This window comes from Leptinotarsa decemlineata, unplaced genomic scaffold (assembly GCF_025532065.1).
Source record: "Leptinotarsa decemlineata unplaced genomic scaffold, Ldec_3_MD MMD2_P_RNA_scaffold_9, whole genome shotgun sequence".
NCBI lineage: Eukaryota > Metazoa > Arthropoda > Insecta > Coleoptera > Chrysomelidae > Leptinotarsa > Leptinotarsa decemlineata.
In genome coordinates this window covers 8,928,602-8,950,355 of record NW_027412536.1, presented here as the reverse complement: position 1 = coordinate 8,950,355, position 21,754 = coordinate 8,928,602, and the positions used below count along the sequence as shown (strand labels likewise).

The following is a 21,754-nucleotide window of genomic DNA, read 5'->3' as shown; positions in this document are numbered from 1 at the left end:
TTGGTATACACATTTACTGCGAGCTAGTAAGAACTATTCAGAAGTCTCAGTAATGACCAACCAATAATCACAATATTGACAACTCAGACGATTTCATTTGCCGACAGCTTGATTTTCTGTTATTCGTATATACGTAAATTTTGGGTGTGCTTTGGTCATATTCAAGTGAGCGTTATATTTGGGTGAACTTCATACATAAATGAAAAACAGTGTATAACTGACAACACATACATATTCATACTATTCATTAATATATTTCCAGGTTGATTTCATGACAGAAATTAAAAGAATTTGATGGTGGATGAGTTCGACCTATTGTGTTCGATCTGAAGGGTAAAGGCGATAAAATGTGGCTATACGATTTGAAAAAAAAGATAATTACTGATTTCAGCGAATATTAAATGATGAAGAAATCATATCTCATATCAGTTTTCAATTCATTCGCTAAACAAACTAAACGATTACCCTGTCGACGTTGGTTAATGATATGAGTAATCACTTCTTACGAGACAAGAAACCACGAAAATACGATGTTCGTAAATGGAGCATTACTTCCATAAAAAATTCCATCAAGCTCATAAAATATTTTACTTTAGGCGGCGTAGCAGACTGTAAGAAAAACGACATAAAAGATCAGCGTGATTCTGAAATAATATTTCACTCTAGTATTAAAAAAAAGATTTATAATATATCGTTCAAGGGGATCTAACTTTTTTCACAAGGTGAAGTCATATTGTTTATATTCGCATTGGATTGGTTAATATAAAAAAAGTATGGGGCGCGTATGTAGTACTTTACAAAAATATTCACCGAAATCATGAAATAGGTATGGTATATAGTGTATGAGGTCGTGAACATTTTCTCTCTATCAACAACTAAACAGTGTATGATGTTGAGTTGGAATATCACAAAAGAATGGTTCGATGCTTTTTGAAATAATGAGATGCATCAATAGTTTAATATTATGAATACACTGACTCGTTACTTAGGACGCGTTTCGCTAGACGGTAGCTTTATCAGTTGAACTGGTGCCTAGTTTGATAATTATTGAAAGCAAACTATAATATAGATAATAACTTTGAATTAGCTGAATTGCTTTATAAATATTGACTGGTTTTGGATCAAGAATTGAAATATTTTTTAACAAACACATACTTTGCCATCCACAAGAGGTATGTGGAGGAAAAACTCTTTCTACGGCAAGTATCGGAACTTTGACAGATTTGGTTTTCGGAAATATTAGGGATTTGCCTTAAATCGTATAGCTCAATAATTAATTTGATCGTGAGGTATGGGGGTATGTTGAAAGCAGCTTAGATACTTCAGGCAGGAGTGAAAATGAGAAGATAGTCGATGAGAAAAACAATGAAAGGGCTCTGGAAGCAATAGTTTCTGGTGTAGGAACAGATACATGAAAATACGAGACCTGAAAACAGGAAAAGTCTGGGAACTTCTGAAGAATATTCATTTCAGAGTAGACAGTCTCAAAGACTGTCAGTCTGAAAAACAACAAAGGAGGAACGTATAAGTGCAGAAAAGACGGATGCCCTGAAAATATTAACATTCCTTTCTCCTCAGTCAACGTCGATTACAAATATCAGGCGCTTGGGAAAATTTGATAAGGATAGACCACGACCCAGACCGCTCAAAGTCACCTTGGGAAATAGTGATTAGGTTCTGGAAATACACAAAAAATCTATCAACTTGAAGAAATCTGATTTTTAAAATATTTCAGTATCTTCAGACCGAACTCCCAGACAAATAGATTATTTCAATAAGTTGAAAGTCGAGTTGGCAGAACGTCGTAATAAAGGGGAGTCCAATATAAAAATAAAGCATATCAATGGGATACCCACAATTATAAATTTTCAAGCAGTACACCCAATAATATTTGTATCGATTGTTATTATCAAAATTTGAATGGTTTGAATACCAAAACTACACAGTTTTCCAATTCACTTGGAACGGGATCTCGCACCTCTTGTTGATGAAGATCGTCACCACCCTTCATTGCAGCTTAAATTTTCTATATCAGTTTCCAAGACTCCTAATCTTGGTCGTAATTCCAGTAAACGTACATACAATTTTAGATAAGCTAATTACCCACTCATGTATCAATTACTTTCGCAAACATCATGGAATAACGTATTGGAGTGTACCGATGTCAATAGCGCTGTTAACCAGTTAGAAAGGAACTTGTTCAGTATTTTTGAAAAATCTGTCCCTCTTAAAATATTTAATTCACGTAGGTACCCACCATGGTTTACAAATGATACGATAAAGCAAATAAAATGCAAAGGATGTGCTCGTGAAAACTACAGAAAACATAAAACAAGTTTTTATCTATCTCAATTTAATTATTTCAGATCCGAGGTCAAAAAAAGTGTACACAAAGACTATCGTAAATTTATCTCAGAGGCTGAAAATGATATAAGTAACGATCCTAATCAATTATGGAATTTTATATGTAATAGAAAGGGAACCAGCAGAATCCCTGGAGTAATGAAAGATGGTGACTGTATACTAACAGACACGCAAGATGTTGTAGACGCTTTTGGGAAATATTTCTCCAGTGTATATAGTTTGCCTGATTCCGATTTAGTTTATCGTTTACCGATAAAAATGCCAATTTGCCCACCGCCCACCATCAGTTTCAATAGCATTACAGAAAATCATATTATTCAGTCATCCAAACAGCTCAAGAATAAATTGATCGTGGGTCCAGATCAAATAGCGAGTTTCCTAGTTAAGGATTGTATTATCTCATTGTCACAACCTTTGGTATATATTTTCAATTTGATGATCAAAACAAACACATTTTCTAACACGTGGAAACTTGCAAGGATTTCACCAATACTCAAAAAAGGCGATTCGACACAAATTAAAAATTATAGACCAATTTCTGTGTTGAAAATTTTGCGAAACTTTTCGAAATCATTCTCTACAAAGACATATACAATGCAACAAAGGGTATGTTATCGATTGAACAACACGGTTTTGTTAATAAAAAGTCCTGTGTGATAAACCTCTCTTGTATGAATCAATATGTCTGCGAAATTTTGGACCAGAGAGGTCCAAAATTTCGTATATGGATATACAAAAAGCCTTCGATAGAATTGACCTGAAAATTTTACTGCGAAAGCTTGGTTTTTTAGGATCCTCTTCTAAACTATTGTCTTTATGTGAGTCTTATCTCTTCGATAGGCGGCAATATGTCGAATTCCAAGAATATCGCTCTTTCATAATAACACCAACTTCAGGAGTACCACAGGGTTCTAATCTTGGGCCTCTTCTATTCCTCCTGTTCATTAATGACCTCACACTGGATCTTCAGTGCTCCACTCTATTATATACTGATGACTTGAAAGTTTATCAAAGTATCTTCACAACTCAAGATTGTATTTCATTACAGCATGATATCAACACAGTACATGTATGGTGTGCTACAAACCACCTTGAGTTGAATATTAACAATTGTTCAACTGTTACCTTCTCGAAGAAAGAAAATGCATTGATGTTTAATATCAATATTATGTGACATTAATATATCTCCATTATCTATTATAATGAATTGTATTATGACATTCACTTACAATATGTAACATTTTTTTCTCTTTTGTGAATGTACATGTGAATTATGTACATTTCTATCACATTTAAAACATTTTTTTATATTTACATTTATCCAGTTTATACATTTCCTGTTATTGGGTATACTTATACCTGTTGGAAATGAAAAACTATCTATCTATCTATCTATCTAATGGATTACCCTATATTGTTTCGCATTATCATATACTCCATGATGAGCACATTTCAACAAAGTTTGAAACATATGATCTGAAGCTTATGGTTTGGGAGCTACAAACTATTTGAGTTGAAAACGAGACACCCTGAATAACTTTTGAAATAATGATTTGCAGGAAAAATAAAAATCAGTTATACAATAATTATACAGGAGGGCACATATGAAATATTCGTTCTAGAGACAAATATGGAAGCAATACATCAGAAAAAAAAATTTTTTATCAATCCTTGAATCAGAATCTCATGACTGGACAATGAGAAGAAAACAATTTTCCATAGTAAATGTTCAAACACCTTTTCACCAACTTCCATACAATGGTAGAAACGAGCTTTGTCACCCTCACATCGTTGAGAATCTCAGGAGGTATTTCTCTGCAATGCCTCATGATATTTTCTCTCAAATCTTCTGATGTTGTTGATTCTATTTCATACACGATATTTTTCTATTCTCCAACATATCCAATTCTTCTTGATTTTCGAGATAACTTAGTAAGAGATTGAGAATGTTCCGTTAGTCCAACGTGCCCTAAAACTGCAGTACAAATAGTTTCATCGTTGACAACTCCTGAACGATTATGCTTTTTATTGTTAACAGCTCTAGTTTCCATAAATTTGTTGAATGATTCCGAAACGCATTTGTGTAGTACATTTCTTCCTGGATGATTGTCATTGAACATAAGGGCAGCACCTCTAGCCATTCTGGTAGAATAAACTCACTATTTCAATCCGTTCTCGAAGCGTATGAACCATTGCTTCTCAAGAATTCACAAGAACAGAAACACCAACTGTAACTTCACCTGGTAGGTAATCGTTACTATAGAATGAGACAAATACAAAATGAAGAGAATATCGAATTCAAACTTAACTAGGCATGATAAGACTTTCTTAAAGTATACTTTACAAAAAACTTATGAATCCAAGGTAATAGATTGTACAGAAGTTCATTCAGGGTGGCTCGTTTTCAACTCAAATAATTTTTAGCTTCCAGACTATGAGCTTCAGACCATAATGTATTCTACATTGATGAAATTTGTTCATCGTGAAGAATCAGATATTGCAAAACAATTGATCCATTGAAAAAAAAGGTGACATGCTCTGTGACATGTGAGAAAGAGAGAGAATATACTTTATTGTCATAAGAGTAATCTTATGGACAAAGTTTCACTTAATCTATAATACAGTTTTTATGTAAAAACAAAAGCATTTAAATTGATCAATTTTCACTTGATACATAAAATCAGTTTGTATATGTGTATCTTTTTTTTTTTGTACCTATATATACGATCAGGATGCTGGTGAATAATAACAATATTTTTTTAATAATTTTTTTTTAATTATCATTATGAAATTGTTGTATATTATAGTATAGTCTATCACTTAAAAAACCTGTCACAGCCTTCCTGAAACATTGTGAAGACTTTTTTCTGTTACATTCTTTGGCAAGTGGTTGAACATTTCACAACCATTATAGACAATGGAATCCTTCATGACTGATGTCGTTGGTATTGGCAACTTAATATTGTTGAATTGCTTTGTCTCATAATGGGTTGGTGAGGATTGAAATTTGTTCAAATATTTCTCAATTATAATCACTGTTAGAATTACATGAGTAGTAAAGAGTAACCTACAAGGGTCTATATTTTTCGATTTGCACATATATCCTACGGATTGTTTATGCAAAATTTAAATATTTTGTAGTAGATAACTACATACGCCCCAAGATGGAATTCTGTATCTTAGGTGAGATTCTACCAGAGAAAAATAAACAGTCTTAGATGCTGTTAAACCAAGTTCATTTGCGACTACTTTGACTGCATAATAATCAGACGACACTTTATTACAGAAGGCATAAATATGGTCTACAAATTTTAGTTTTCTATCGATATGTACCCCTAGAAATTTCAAGCTACTTTTGTTCTCAATGATGTCATTCCCAATGGGTATATTGTTAAATTCACATCTGAAAGTTACTATGTTAGTTTTCGAAATATTTAGAGACAGGCGATTTGAATCACATCAACTCTTTACTTTCATCATATCGATGGATATGATTTCAATTGAATCATTTGCATTGTCCGATTGCTAAAAAATGGTAGTATCGTCTGCAGATAGTATGAATTTTCCTGAGATATTTATACTTGTCAAATCGTTGAGGTAGATGAGAAACAATGTTGGCCTTAGTATTGAACCTTGAGGCACACCATTACGTATTTTCCCAATTTCTAAGTGATGGGTTGTTTTCATCATCTGACTACAATCTGACAAATATGGGCTAAACCAGCTCAGTATCACTCCTCTAAAGCCGTAGTGGGGAAGCTTCCGCAACAGTATTTCGTGATACAGCTGCAGCAACCTCGCCACTACTGATTCCAGTATAAACTTTTCCCATAAGTGAGAAAATTGCATTATTAGTATGTGTCGCTGTATCGTTTTAGATGGGCTGCACTGTATGTGTTTGTCGTTTGTCAAACACACTCCACCTAAAGTAGTTTTGTGTTTATGATTTTTATAGAAATTTCATCATTGCCAGACATATTCCTGTTTATATATCATGTAGAGTTTATTTCAACTCCAGTAAATTTATTGATTGAATATGAAATTCATGAGGAATATACTTGTGTGTGCAATGAAAATCATTGAGAATGTGGGGAACTTATAAAGTGTGTTTTCAGGTAAATAATTTGATTTGCCTTCAGCTACAGTCCAGTTTTCTTTCGATTCATTATCGACTTTTCCATTATTCATAATAATTTTTTTCGAACACTTGATAACTTGCCTTTAAGTTTGTGATAATTACTGGAATATCCCAATGGAAAATTACGGAAATGATTTTTTTCTTGTGTGTAACGATCTCAGGTTGTTTGCAGATATTCGAATGCCTTGAGTTATCCAAGTTTTTTTGTTTTTGATTTACTTTTGGAAAAACACTCTTCAAAATATTGCATCAGTAAATTTTAAAATACATATAATGGATCTCTCTCAAACGAAATATTATCTTATGGAATGAGGAAAAATTTTTCTTCAATAATTCTCAAATGTTTCTGCTATATATTCTACCAAACCTGTGAAGTCAAGTTTCTCCTATCTGAATTAGTTTAGATGTAAGCATTAGTCGTTGATGAATATTTCGAAATTGGTGTAGTTTATGGACCACCATTTTTAGGTGATGAGGTATTATTGAATTAACAAATGCTTGACTGTTTGTGAATATTTCGTCATTGAAATTGATATTGAGTTCAACAGATGCAATGATTTGTAAGTTTACAGATGAAAAGTTTGACAGAGGGTTCTCAAATATACTCAAAAATTTGATTATATGAAATCTTGGTGGTCTGTGAATACATACAAAGTCAATGTCGTTTCTGGAAATTGCAAAGGTTCTTCTGGTTTTGGCCAGTGTTGATGAAAACAAAATTTGAAAAGTTATACTTTTCTAGAAAAATTAGAAGGTAATTCACCTTGCTGCGTATCAATTGAATGTTCAGTAGTAATGATGAAACTATTTCATTGCTACCCACTATTTCTTCCTTTAGATTTCTTGAGTTTGTATACACCATCTTCTACTCTAAAAAATAATTCAGTATCATTTCGGAAATGTTTACTACATTGAGTAATTTCTGTTCCAACACAAATCTGCAGTTTTCGGAAATTATGATGCAAATGATTGTAAAAGTCATGCCTAAGAAAAATGAAACCTGCATTCAACAATTTGAAAATCTCGAAAACTTGTTTGGCCCTAGTATGTAGTGCTTCTTCGGAATTCATTACTATTATTCATGCTTCCGTTTTTTTATCAAGATTTTCACACTTTGCCACCTCACAAACCACAAGAGGAGACTAAATCATCTGTCGGTAACAAATAAGACAGATGGGTATCCGCGGCTAAGCTAAACAGTGGAGACGGGAGTGGGTTAAACAACTTAGCAAATTTCAAATAGATCTTAATGGGCGCCAGGTAAATTTAATCCTCCAGATACCCTAAGTAACTCACAATATCAATAACTTACCAATTAATATTGGAAATAAAAGATAAAGATCCCCAATATGATTTATTCGGTAATCCTAACTTACATGGATTAACCAACAACGCTTCAAAGACAACAATGCAATATTCACACTACTACGCGATGTTCAAATGTCAATACAAGAGTGCGGTGTATATACCACGAATTCCATCAGCCATAAATTACGGTAGTAACGACGCTCAAAAAACTACAATACGTCGAGTAAAACTACCACGAAAATTGAGTAGGTGAAATCGTAAATACTAGTATCGGATGGTAAGACAAACTCGTTTGCGTCGCGTGAGCTCAGGCGTAGGCGCATCGGTGTCAATCAGCAATCGTGAAAGGAAGAATGTACCTCAATTTCCGTTTCACAAATATCTATATCAATCAGGTATCAATAAACAACTCTTAATCAATAAACGATAAACAACACTATATCAACAGGTATCAATAAACATAAAGGCAAACAATTATTCAAATATCTCAGTATAGCACAAATTTTCAAATAAATCAATTATAACTTGCGTGCTCCTTTTGGGCCACCCGGTATATGGTGTTAGGCTACCCCGTAGTTCGACGGAGATGGATCACCCTGTAGCACCGGTGGATCACCCTGTAGTACGGCGGAGATGGATCACCCTGTAGCACCACCAAGATAGATCACCCTGTAGGGCACGACAAGCTGGACCAGTAATGGATCACCAAATAAGATCCAGAAAGATAGAATACCTTAAGAAGAAGAAAAAAAAACCCTACGGAAGAAAATTCTCAATCAGAATCAGATAAAAACAAGGTGAGATTCAACCCCCATTCAATAGGACTATTTGACTAATCAATACCCCTGGTATATTTTCATTAAGCAAAGTAGCAAGATAACAAGAGTATATTTTTGGGTGCCTTGTATAACCATATGACCCGTAAAAATCAAGACAATTGAATGAGTGTTGAAACCTCTCTTCAATACTAATATTCAGTTGAGATACAACGATGGAATCAAAAATTACTAAAATCATCAAAAACACATTTAATGGTAAAATTCTTACCCTGGCCGAGGGGTTTTCTATACGTTTCTTCGTGTGCGGTGTTCTGCACGGAAGTCCTGCTGGGACTTGATGAGTGACTGAGGGCCTTCTGTTTCTTATGAATCTAGAGACGAGAAACGAATGTTGTAGAATTGAAGAGGTGATATCATAGCTAAGACCACATGAGAGATGCGACAGTGATTCAGACATACCTAATTTCGGAAATCCTTCCACCTGGCACGAGTTCGGTAACCACCACAAATCCTCAAAAGAGCTTAAGTTTCAGACTGCAAATATCCACACCAAAATGACCAATCAGTCTTCCACTATACAATCCTGACTTGTAGAAATAATACCAGTGAAGGATGGCACAAATAAAACCAAATATATCCTACAATCAGTCTGATGGTACGCTTTGAACTCCGAACCAAGCTCATCGAAAGCCAACTTCCGAATACTCAGGAGACTGCCACATCTGACAGCTAACCAGTTGTTGCCACAGTGCGTCCAATCTACACTACAAGCACCAAGGGGGCGCTGTGCACAACATCATAAATCTATCAATTCCTCCACAGCCACTTGAGACATCATCAACAAGTCCATGACCCATCAAAACTCCTTCTTAAAGCAATGCAACCCTAAAACAACCCTTGACAACTTGAGTAGCCGATCAATCCCTCACCCGTGAACAACTGTAGAACTAGTTCGGTGTAAGTCGACGGAACGACACTACGAAAGTTCGGCAGATGTCAACCAACAGCTGTCTCTTAACCTTGTTTACAAATGTTTCCAAAAATATTGTTCCAACCTATTTTCAACTATTTACCAATCCTTATTCATGCGATGGAATAGAAACATATAAGGTAAGTCGTCACATCTTTCCCATTCAGTACGAATATTTGAACCTTCATATTATGCAGAATATTTATCGAAAATATCAAATAGTATTCAGAAACCAGAGCTAACTGATATTGTTTTTCAGGCGATATGGCTCTAATATGTCAGTAAACCTTCTGGGAGTGATGAATAACAATCTATGCAAGAAATATTCTCGGAAAGGTATAGGGAATAAGGCAGACAACGGCTGATAAAAATGATAGGTGAAGAAAACTGAGAAACAAACAATAACAACTATTTCAACCTAGCGAGGAATTTCGGATCTCCAACGTCGATTGGCAATAGGAGAATGCGTAAGTACTGGTCAAGCAGCTAGTCAGGGAGCATACATTTATTCTTGTACATTTCAGGTATGGTTTTCTATGGAACGGAAGATTCCCATTACTATGATGTTAAATGAATAAAATCTACTTGTAACTCAATTACATTGTTAATATCCTTTGAATAAAAATCTTAAAAGGTAAGGTAGTGTTTTGAAAGGTCACATAAGAGCAGTTTGATCTAGTGCTAAATTGAAACGTAACAACTCCCCCCTCTCTCGAAGAAATTTACCCCGTAAATTTCACTCAATTCTCAAGAACTCAGTCTTCTGAAGATGAAGGTTTTAAATCCTTCACATGCCAGGAACCCTTCGAATTACCATCAGAGTCCCTCAATTCATAAGTCCAAGGCGACAGCCTTTTTTTTTTTAATATCAATGTTCCGTAGTGGTATTAATAGAATGCACAAAGATTACATACATTATCAAAAACGTCAATATTTCAGTTACACTTAACAAGGACATGTCAACAATCACAAATTTACGTTTTCATGTATATATAAAAACATCAATACTATAGTTCAATAAAATAATGATAAAAACTTTAAAAACAAGCTTTTACTCAAGTGCCCTTCTCCTCTAATTTGATTGCCATCGTCAGAGAATGCCGCATCTCTTGAACAGTTCCTGTAGCAAATTCTCTAACTGTAACCTCATACACGAGCTCATCTTGACTCAAACGGTTCACTAGCATTTTGCGGGACATGATAACAATTCCAATGAGACACAAAAAAAATATTAAAAAAATGATCAAAAATTTTTTTTTCAAATTTATCAAAAAATTTTTCCAATTTTACTCCCATAGTTACTTTCTATCTAGATAGGCTGGAAAGTCATAGAGCTGAAGTTTTTTTTCTTCATTTTTGTATTTCTTGAAGGAGAATACCCATCGAAAACAAAAGAAACTTCAAAACTCAGCAAAGTTAATTCGGAACAGATTATTATCTGGGCAAAAAAGTTCTTGGCCTTACACTTCTTATTTTGATACAAAAAATGTGGGAATATTCCAAAGTCACGATTATGAACGAATTGAGTGTTTTTTCTTATGATGTTATCCGTATTTGCTACTGAAGAGCCGATAAGGCAAGTGTCTTACTGCGAAACATTGGATGTCCCGCAGTGAGGATGAAATTTTAATTCTTTCAATGATTATATTGTGTAGGAATCCTGTGAATGATATCTGATTCGATCCCATCATGAATGCTTGGAATACAAACGGAATAGAAAAACGCATTTATCGTATAATTCAGCATTCATATGAAAGTATTTCTTTCGAAAGTATTTTTCTTTTGTGTGATTCAATGTTGCGAAAAGGTTTTTTCTTTTATTTTGTATCTGAATGTTATTTCTTTGCATTATCTTAACATTTTTGTATAGACTTAATTTTTAAAATTGATTGCTTCCTTCTGTTCTTCGGAAGATTCCCACATGTTTTGTATCAAGATGGAGTATTATAGAAGGCCAAAAACTTTCTTTCCCAAAAATTAATCTCTCCTAAGAATATACCTTTTCAATTTAGGTGTTATATTTTTTGATTTCATTACGTGCTTGTACCTGACAGAAATGCATGTGCATGATCTGCTAATTTTTGTAGGAAGTTTTTATTGAATTCCTTCAATTTTTTTATATACAGATGGAGAATTAGTAGGTCAAAAAAATATTATCCATCAGGTTATTTCAAGAGTTTAGCCAGCTTAGCAAATCTAGCTGTGCCTCTGATATTGGATGTGCAGTAGATCGTCCGGCGGAGGGGGGAAGGAGCTCATTAATATCGAGGAATTCGTGTAGCCATTAGTAGATTAAGTGGAGAGATCAATCTGTGTGGTGAACATGGGTTATATATGTCTTCAAATAGTGAACTGAAAAACAAGGTTCTCAGTGGACAAATCAGAGGAATTGTGGACAGCTTATCACGACTTAGGCGAGCGGAAGCAACGGCAGATGGAATGAGAATTCCTCTTGCGGAAGTGAGAAGCAATAGAAATAATGAATGAAACAGTAACCAATATTGTATTTCAACTTTGAAGGTTCGAGAAATATTCCATTTGAAAAAAAAAATGTGCTGAAACCTGAATTATATTTTACATTATCAATTCTAGTAACTATGCGTTCAATTATCTATCATGTATCGGTTGTGAATGTATCTATTCTCCCTTGAATTCTTCATCTCCAATGGGAATATACGTATCTATCAATCGCAATTATATATCACTCATTATATTTAACTCATTTTTCACCTTCACAAGAGGAAGATTTAGTGTTTCCGTTCCCTGCTGCTATATCCATAGTTGTTATCACTTACCGAATTTATTCAAGACAAATTTTTTTTGCTGGTTGTACTTCCTGATAAAGATTGGTAGTTTGACAATTAATCATCAAATATCAGAAGTATTAAAATAATCTTAAGAGCACAAGTAGAAAAAACTCTGAAAGTGTTTTAAAGATCTTGAAATGATATGAATTATTAAGAATTCCATATTCCATTCGTTTGAATATTATGATATTTTGCAGCAAGTATTCATGATAGAGATAGTCATTCTCTCGTAATGAGCGATAACGGAAGATGGAAAATTCATCGGTGCAGCTCAACGTTCCCAAGCTCATTTAAAATTCCCACCCTCAACATTGCAATTCAACATTTCCCGATCATGCAATTTCGCCAAATCAACTCGAATATTTCAAATGTAACATTCATTATTTGAAAAGGACTCATAATTTCATCCGATATATTTCAGAGAGTTTCATTTCAAAATTACCCTTTGAAACATGTATTCAATCAAGAAGGGTCAACCATTTCATAGCAGTCTCAGTACACTGAGATTTTTTTTAGTTTATCGTGAATACTCACAGGAGCCCAAACTGATATTCTTATCTTTGATAAGTGTGATATTGAGTTGTATGGCGTTTACAATGTTTGTCATTGTCTGCATTTTGCATGCTGCTATATCAATTGAAGGTAGTACTCAAAAATATTTTTTTCAATCTATAGAAGGCTTTTATTATCAATGAAATTTCTCTCTCCTCAATTATCAATTCGTGAACAATGTCGTATATCAAAATTTGTGGAAAGTGGAAACTTAACAACCTTAACCAACCTGAGATTCAGATTTGGGCCCTTTATTTTACATTTTTCCAAAATGAATCATATTTATATTATTGATTTGATATATAATCCGACGAGACAATGTTTTTTTGATCAGTAACTAACGAGTCGAATAATCGTTCAATTATTTGAATTGAAGGGGTTATATTTTTAGGAGTGATTAATTTTTGGGAAAGAAAGTTTTTGGCTTTCTACTACCCCATTTTGATACAAAAAAGGGGATGAGGGAATCTTCTAAAGAAGTGAAGGAAGTAATCAATTTGAAAATAAGTAACTCTATACATGGATGTGTAGATCATGCAAAGAAGTAACTTTCAGACACAAACTGAAAGAAAGTCCTCCTGAAACAGCTATTTCCGTATAAACATTGAGTTACACGAAAGAAAAAAATTCTTTCGAAACAAATACTTCTATATGAACACTGAATTATACAGAAGATACTTTTCTCTACTCAGTTTGTATTTCAAACATTCGTTGTGGAATAAAAATCAGATATCATTCACATGAGTTCTACTTTGAATGAATGGTAATAAATTGCACTTACATGGAACACTGTCACCCTCACTGGTATACACTTATGTATGTTCCTTGGAAGATTCCCTCATCCTTGTTTTTTGTATCAAGATGGAGTAGTAGAAAGCCAAAAACTTTCTTTCCCAAAAATTATTCACTCATAAAAATATAACCCCTTCAATTCAAATAAGATTCCTCTTGGCTGGGATTGAATCAAATAGGTGAATGAATGACAATAAGATGTCATCGATGACATAAGCAGATCAAGCTTATTCCGTGACATTAAAAATCGTAATTCATGAATGAAGTGTATGTATTTTCTATAATGTTATCCAATTTGGTACTGAAGAGCCTTAGGGCAAGTGTCTTGAGGCGAAACATCGGTGTATACCAGTGAGGGTGACAGTGTTCCATGTAAGTGCAATTTATTACCATTCATTCAAAGTAGAACTCATGTGAATGATATCTGATTTTTATTCCACAACGAATATTTGGAATACAAACTGAGTAGAGAAAAGTATCTTCTGTATAATTCAGTGTTCATATAGAAGTATTTGCTTCGAAAGAATTTTTTTCTTTCGTGTAATTCAATGTTTATATGAAAATAGCTGTTTCAGGAGGACTTTCTTTCAGTTTGTGTCTGAAAGTTACTTCTTCACATGATCTACACATTCATGTATTGAGTTACTTATTTTCAAATTGATTACTTCCTTCCATTCTTCAGAAGATTCCCTCATCCCCTTTTTTGTATCAATATGGAGTAGTAGAAAGCCAAAAACTTCCTTTCCCGTTCAATTATCATATTAATGTTTTCAAATACATGTGAAAATAATATATGTATTCAGAAACCAAATCAAAAACTAATGATATTGCCAAAAAATAATGGAACTGCAAAGTGTTGCAGCGTCGAGTGTTAATTTTTTTTCAATGACTGAACGTTTTCTGATGAAATTGAAATATTTGTTGCTATTGCTTCAGAATAATGTTATTGAAATTGAGTGATTTCTGGTCAGTGTTACAAATTATTCCTTCAATTTTCAGAAAATATTGGAGGAGACATCAGTGAAGACTTATCAATATCTCTTGGTGGTCTTGGCATGCTTATCAATAATACTCTATTCAAGTTTCATCGTGAGAAGTGGTCTAGATTTTTCAAAGATGTAACAAATATTGATACATTTGGAAAACCCACTGATTTTGACAAAGTTAAAAATCGAGGCAATTTCTTCTCTTACCTCTACATTATCTATTGCACTGTTGGAACAATCGTGTACTCATGTGTAGGTGTCCTAGAATCATCTTGTGAAGATATCAGTGAAGACACAAAACGCAAATCGATATGCGGAACATTATCACCCATATGGCTGCCTGTTGAGAATGTAACTATGACAACAAGAAATTTTATACTGCTGATCCAATACATCCTTGCCAACTACATCATAACACCTTCAGCAATTATATGTTTTTTGCCATTCGAAACAACAGAACTGCTTATTTCTCATATTAGCTTTCTCAAAGAGAAAATACTGGATATATTTCAGTGTGAAGACGAAGAGTTGAGAAAAAACCGTTTACGATATTGTGTCACCTATCATACTCATATTTTGAGGTGAGTATTTGATTTCTAAAATGAGTAAATATCGCATGAATGAGTTGACTAATGAGAACTGAATTTGAGATGAATTGAAGCTTTTTCTAGTACCTGCTATTGCTAAATCGTAGGAGTGAACTTTCAACTTATTTTTAATATCATGTCTACTCCTCAAAAAAATTATTTCGAATTCAAGTTCTTTTCATGCAGGCATCATGAATAGTTGTTTGAACCAAAACTACCTTTATTGTTAGATAGGACCAGGTAGTTGATCATTCGTATGACCACCTCGATTTCCTGATCTAACTCCCATCGATTTTACCAATGGAGCCTATCTATGACAGAATGTCAAGAGATCACGACACAATTTTTCACCTGGTTTGTCGTTAGCTTCAGTCCACAGTGCCATGATGAGATGTTTGAAGTAGTCAGGAAGGCTAACAGAAATTGCTGCTGCTATCACTCCGCTCTTTTTTCCATTCATTACAAACGGAAAATAAACGAATATTTGATGATGAAAGTTATGAGAACTAGAATGTGACGTTATTATAACTATATAAAAAACATTAACTATTTGAAGAATTCGACAAAGACCTGTTATTTCGATACTTGATAGATAGAACATTCCATAAAATATGTGATGGAATCAGCCGATACTTGATAAAAATTCATAACGTTTTCGAGTAACACTCTTTTGTGTGATTTTCAAAGACTTCAACAGTTTACAAAATCGTAACACGTGGTTTGCTATATAATAGTTTTTTCAGACGTGTTCATAATCTGTAGTGTTCAAACTATGTAGTATGAACACGTCTAAGAAAGATATTGTACAGCGAAACACGTATTTTGGTTTTATAACCTGCTTAGTGAAAATCACGTGTTAAGAAGTTACTTGAATACATTTTTCAGATTACGTATTTTCAACCGTCATTGGGAATTGCGTTAATTTCGAGATGGTATATGCAGGCCTTTTTTTTAGCTGATATCACTACTGCTATCTCGGAAACGGAAGGTTCTATAAGGACGGTTGAATGAAACAAAAGTTGCCTCTTCAGAAATTCAACATAATGGTATTCTCTGATCAATGAAATAATTAATCGTTTCTAAGATATTTGTAATAAAGTGAAAACTACAGATTACATTTTTTTGCTCTACCGCCTCCATTTTCAAAAATATCAAAAAATTTAAAAAAATCTGCATCATTTCATGTTTTTCATTAACTGGTTCAACCCATCTTGCAATGCAACGTTTCGTTCATTGAAATCCACAATATATTCATTTTTTTTTCAATTCGGACCTGTATATTTTATTATACATTTTGGAATTACAAATGCATTGATTTATAAGAACATTTTTATTTCTTGATGATTTTTCCGAAAAGACATCATTTTCTACCATACCATATTCTACCATATTTTTTCAAGAGGTAGAATTTATGAATGAAATCCAGAGGTCTCCCGTCAGTAATGTCGTTCATTGAGATCCTTAACTTTTACATTCACTGAATTCCAATTATATTTCTGTAAGGGTTGTGTTGAAAAAGAGAGATCAATGATCTTAACATCAATATCAAGCCATTAAAAATCTCCCAATATCTCTTGAAAATTTATAGCTACCAAAAATTTCTGTACAGAAAATGAGTATATCAACAAGAATCAACTAATAAAAATACTGTATTAAAAAAGTCATTGACGATATTCAGGAGAAACATGATAAGCAATAATTTCTTCAGTTGAAGTAAGCCATGAAATACAATAAAGTGAATGTCAATATAATTGTCAAACACAAAGAAAAAGTAATTAATTTGATGAGTGACTTTAAAAAAAAAACATAAATTTCTCCAATTACGAAAAAGTGGATATGCTTTTTGATTACTCGAGATGTATGAGAAATGCTACCAAATCTCTGGCAAAGTATCAGGAATTGAATCCTGAACGACGACAACCTAATCACAGATATTTTCAACGTATTGAAAATAGTTTATAAAATTATGGAACCTTTGAGAAACCTTCCAAAATAAAATGTAGGGTTAGGTGAGTTCAAAAAGTTTCACAATAATGATAAAGTGACATTCATTTGATTTGAAATTTGTGAAAAAAAAAATAAGAACAAGGAAGTATCCCTGAAGAACATTGATCACAATTTAGCCTTATCCACTACGTCTGTACGGAAAATTTCAAAAAAAAAATAAATTCAAGCCTCATCGAGTCAGGAAAGTCCATAATTTGCGTTTTTTGTAGGTGGTTCATTAGAAAATTTTGGCAAAATAATGACATTTGCCAAAAAAAATTGTGGCGTGATGAAAGTAGAATTAAAACCAATAAATACAGATTATTGTATGATTTTCACTATAGAGGGTTTAACAAAAACCGCGACACGTGTTTCGCTATACAATAGCTTCCTCAAGCGTAAACTCTTACGCTTGAGGTTTTTGTAAAACCCTTCATAGAGAAAATTATACAATGAACTGTATTAATTTGTTTCAATATGGATTTTCATCAAGTATAGGTCAGTTCTATTCAATGAAAGTAGAATTACCGATAAACATTATCACTGGCGACTAGAAAATGAATATTTACATACCAAGTTCCAACTTCCGAGAGAGATATGATGTCAACGTATGGCTTGGTGTTCTTGATAATGAAATTATTGGCCTCCACTTTTTTAAAACGTCTCTGACCTGAGAATCAAACTTGAGCTTCTTATCAGGGACTCTAATTGAGTTTCTAGAAGATTTGCCACTTAGCATAATGAGAAAATATGAGAATTTCCAACACGAAGGAGCTTCACCACATCGCAGGAGAATGTACAGAGATTTCCTTAACACAACTGTGCCAGGAAGATGTATAGGAAATAATGGTTCACTGGACCTTTTCCTCGTAGACTATTCGTTGTGGGGTTTTGTAGTATCATGTTCCATGTTCATTATTTTTGTTCTTTCATCTGACAGTTCGAATGTTCTGTGATGTCAATTATGTCAATATAAAGAAACAAATCGACTATCAGTGAAAGGTGATTATTTCAATCAACCCAACCATACCACATTTTATGGCGACGAGGATAAACCAGTGAGAGTTTAGAAGACAGATAAACATATCAAACAGTACGACGAAAACATTCAACACAAGCAGCCAACAAGCTGAACCAACCAGATAATTTGAATTGTGTCAAGGGAAAAATGTCAACTGATACAGAATACTTGAGATATTTCCAGTTTGAAAGATTTTCTCCGGAAAAAGAAGGCTGGGAGTATTACATATAACGTTTCAAAATGGAATTACAACTTCATGGTCTGGACACAATCGATGAGCCTACTAAAGTGAAACGACGTAATTTGCTTCTGAGCAAGGTAGGACCTGAACATTTTAAGATTCTGGTTGATCATTTTAAGCCAGATGAAGCGACAACAAAATCTTTTGACGATATCGTGAACGTACTAAACAAATATCATGGTAAAAAGAAATATATTCTGTCTGAAAGGGTAGCATTTGCGCTCTGTTATCGAAAGGACAGTGAAACCATTACCCAGTTTATGAACATTCTCCGTGGACTGGCAGGAAATTGTGAATTTTCCGACAGTTTGAAGGAACGTCTTTGAGATCAACTAGTTATTGGTATCAACAACATGGCCTGGCAACAGGAATTAATTAGGTTACATCCAAATAATACAGCCACCCTAGAAGAAAGTGAAGCAACAGCACTTATTTTGGAACAGGCTTCGTTACAGTCAAAACAACTTTCGAATCTATCAGGACAGTTTGATGTCAAGCATACAAATGCAGTAAATTCAGACTTTAAACGAGCAAGTCGAGAATTTCTTGAACATAATGACAGAAGTAATAAATTCAAACAAGATAAATACAATAACACTCTGATATTGAACATTGAAAAAGACTGTTTATCATGTGGAAAATTACGCCACAGGGAAGAGACTCGTGTCCTGCTGAAAATAAAAAGTGCTCAGCATGTGGAGCATTTAATCATTTCTCAAAAGTTTGCATAACAACGGGACATGCTCGAATACAAAACCAGAAAAAGAATACACGACATGTACATGTTGCTGAAACGAAGGACGGCAATGAAAGTGGTGATAGTTATAGCTCTACTAACACAACAAATGTACGAAACATATATTCCACAAACAAAATCATGCTCATGACAAAAATAAATGGCAAAGAAATAGAGATGCTATATGATCCAGGGGCTGCACATTCCGTGTGTGGTAAAAAGCTGTGGAAACAGATTGGCAGTCCGTCTCTTAAACAAACTGAAAACTTAGTGGCGTATACAGACATGGAAATCAAAACTCTTGGAAGGCAAAAGTAGAAGTTGAATTTTTCAATTGTCGACCAAAAATACTATCTCTTTACGTAACCGAAACAAACGACATTCCTTTATTTGGTCTCGATTGGTGTCTTGCTTTTAACATACCTCTTCAACCAGGAGCCAAGTTATGCCAAATTAAAGAAAGAAAAAACAAAAAAACAACTCAATCACTTGAAAATCGGACACTAAATTCATCACTCATATCGGATATAAAAGCCAACGTTAATCACGTTTCAGAACTCGAAGCCATACTTGAGGAATTTAGTGATTTATTTAATGAACAAATTGGAGCAGTTCGTGAACACTAAGTTAAGATACACATGAAAGGAAATGCTGTACCGAAAGCAGTTAGACCAAGATCAGTTCCTATAGCCTTACAAGAACAGGTGAGGGCTGAATTGGATCGTTTAGTTGTAGAAGATGTACTGAAACCCGTCAATACAACTATTACACCTATTGAATGGGCAACACCCATAGTTTTGGCAATCAAATCGAATGGAAGCATTCGCATTTGTGGGGATTTTTCAGTAACAATAAATCCTCACGTGAGAAAAAATGATTACCCTCTTCCACGATTCGAAAATATAATGTCAAAACTCAGCGCAGGCCGATACTTTTTCAAAATCAATCTGAAGGATGCGTATCTTCAGTTGCAAGTTCATCCTGATTCAAGGAAATATTCAGTTATATCAACAATCCAAGGTTATTACCGCTATAAACGACTTCCTTTTGGGGTAAATTTTGCACCATCTTTATTCCAAAACCTAATGGATCAACTACTAGCAGATATTGATGGAACAGTGTGCTATTTGGATGATATTTTGGTAACTGCACCAAATAAGAATTTACACATGGTACGACTGAGACAAGTGTTAGAAAGATTACAGTTAGCAGGAGTTAGAACACAACAATCGAAAAGTAAATGGTTACAAAGCTCTGTGACATTTTTGGGTCACAAAATTGATGCAGAAGGATTACATCCTACATCAGAACGCATTGAAGCTATAAGTGATATGCCAAGTCCTACAAATGTAAGTGAACTGAGATCTTTTTTGGGATCGATAACTTATTATGGACGTTTTATACCAAACCTACATGTTATTTGCGTTCCATTATACAGACACCTGAAAAACAACTCAACATTTAAGTGGACAGTTGATGATGAAAAATTATTCCATGAATTAAAGAATATCCTTAGTTCATAAGATACTCTGGTACATTTCAATCATGAATTGCCAGTAGTAGTTACAAGTGATGCAAGTTCGAAGGGTATTGGGTCAGTTTTGTTCCACAAATTCCCTAATAAACAACTAAAACCAATTGCTTATGCTTCATGCACGTTGAGTGATGCGGAAACCCGATATTCTACTATAGATAAGGAAGATTTAGGAATCGTGTTTGCAGTTACAAAATTCCACCATTATCTATATGGAAGACATTTTACGCTGTTAACAGATCACAAACCTCTAGAACGAATATTCAGTAAAGACCGTGAAACACCAAAAATTGCTAGTAATAGACTTCTCAGATGGGCCATGACATTGAATAGCTATGATTTTGACATAGCGTACCAGCCTGGAAAAGAAAATGCACCAGCAGACGCATTATCACGTCTACCACTTCCTGATACAAAAACATTGTATATTTCATATGCGTGCAAACATTGCGTGCTGCAGTAGAACAAGACTGAAGTGAGAATATCGTAGTAATCATTCATCGATGAGAGACTAGAAAATCTTGAACTACCTACAACCCAGCACAGTAATTGATTCATAAAAACTGCTTTATTGCTAATAATTGTCTGTTATATAATTTGAAACTTCTATTATATATACTGAAAGGCCTAAAGTATCCATCACAGTACGTAGCATTATCGATTTAGAATTGAGTTGAATTGTATAAAATTGTGAATATAATTAATCAGACCTTCTTCAACAACTCCAATATTGACAGTAGCGAAGATAAAATGAGTTTCATTGAAAGTGACCTAAAAGCCTTTTGCTAATATGTTTGTTCTGTACGGTCCAATCATAGGTATACCTTCGCATTCAACAATATTGAATTTTATCTTTCCCCACTAATCTACTTGGGCTAGCCGAAAGAAAACTCAACTCTCATTTTGTTTTGGTATGTTACCCCCTTATGGATATATCTTATATCCCATGATAT

At 33.9% G+C, this 21,754-nt stretch overlaps 1 protein-coding gene and 1 long non-coding RNA gene across 2 annotated transcripts in view; both read left to right on the top strand.

Annotated features, from left to right (window-relative positions):
• Positions 1-9,561: 9,561 nt before the first annotated feature.
• Positions 9,562-10,192, top strand: LOC141480513 (uncharacterized). Its single transcript, XR_012464392.1, has 3 exons — positions 9,562-9,699; positions 9,819-10,026; positions 10,084-10,192. It is a non-coding gene; the product is annotated as an uncharacterized lncRNA (long non-coding RNA).
• A 2,591-nt stretch (positions 10,193-12,783) lies between these two features.
• Positions 12,784-21,754, top strand: part of LOC111506454 (odorant receptor 67c) — a 41,993-nt gene continuing 33,022 nt past the window's right edge. Inside the window, exons 1-2 of the mRNA XM_074170561.1 lie at positions 12,784-13,008; positions 14,710-15,277. Coding sequence (XP_074026662.1) covers positions 12,819-13,008; positions 14,710-15,277 — 758 coding nt within the window. The 5' untranslated portion in view covers positions 12,784-12,818. The remainder of the gene's footprint in view (positions 13,009-14,709; positions 15,278-21,754) is intronic.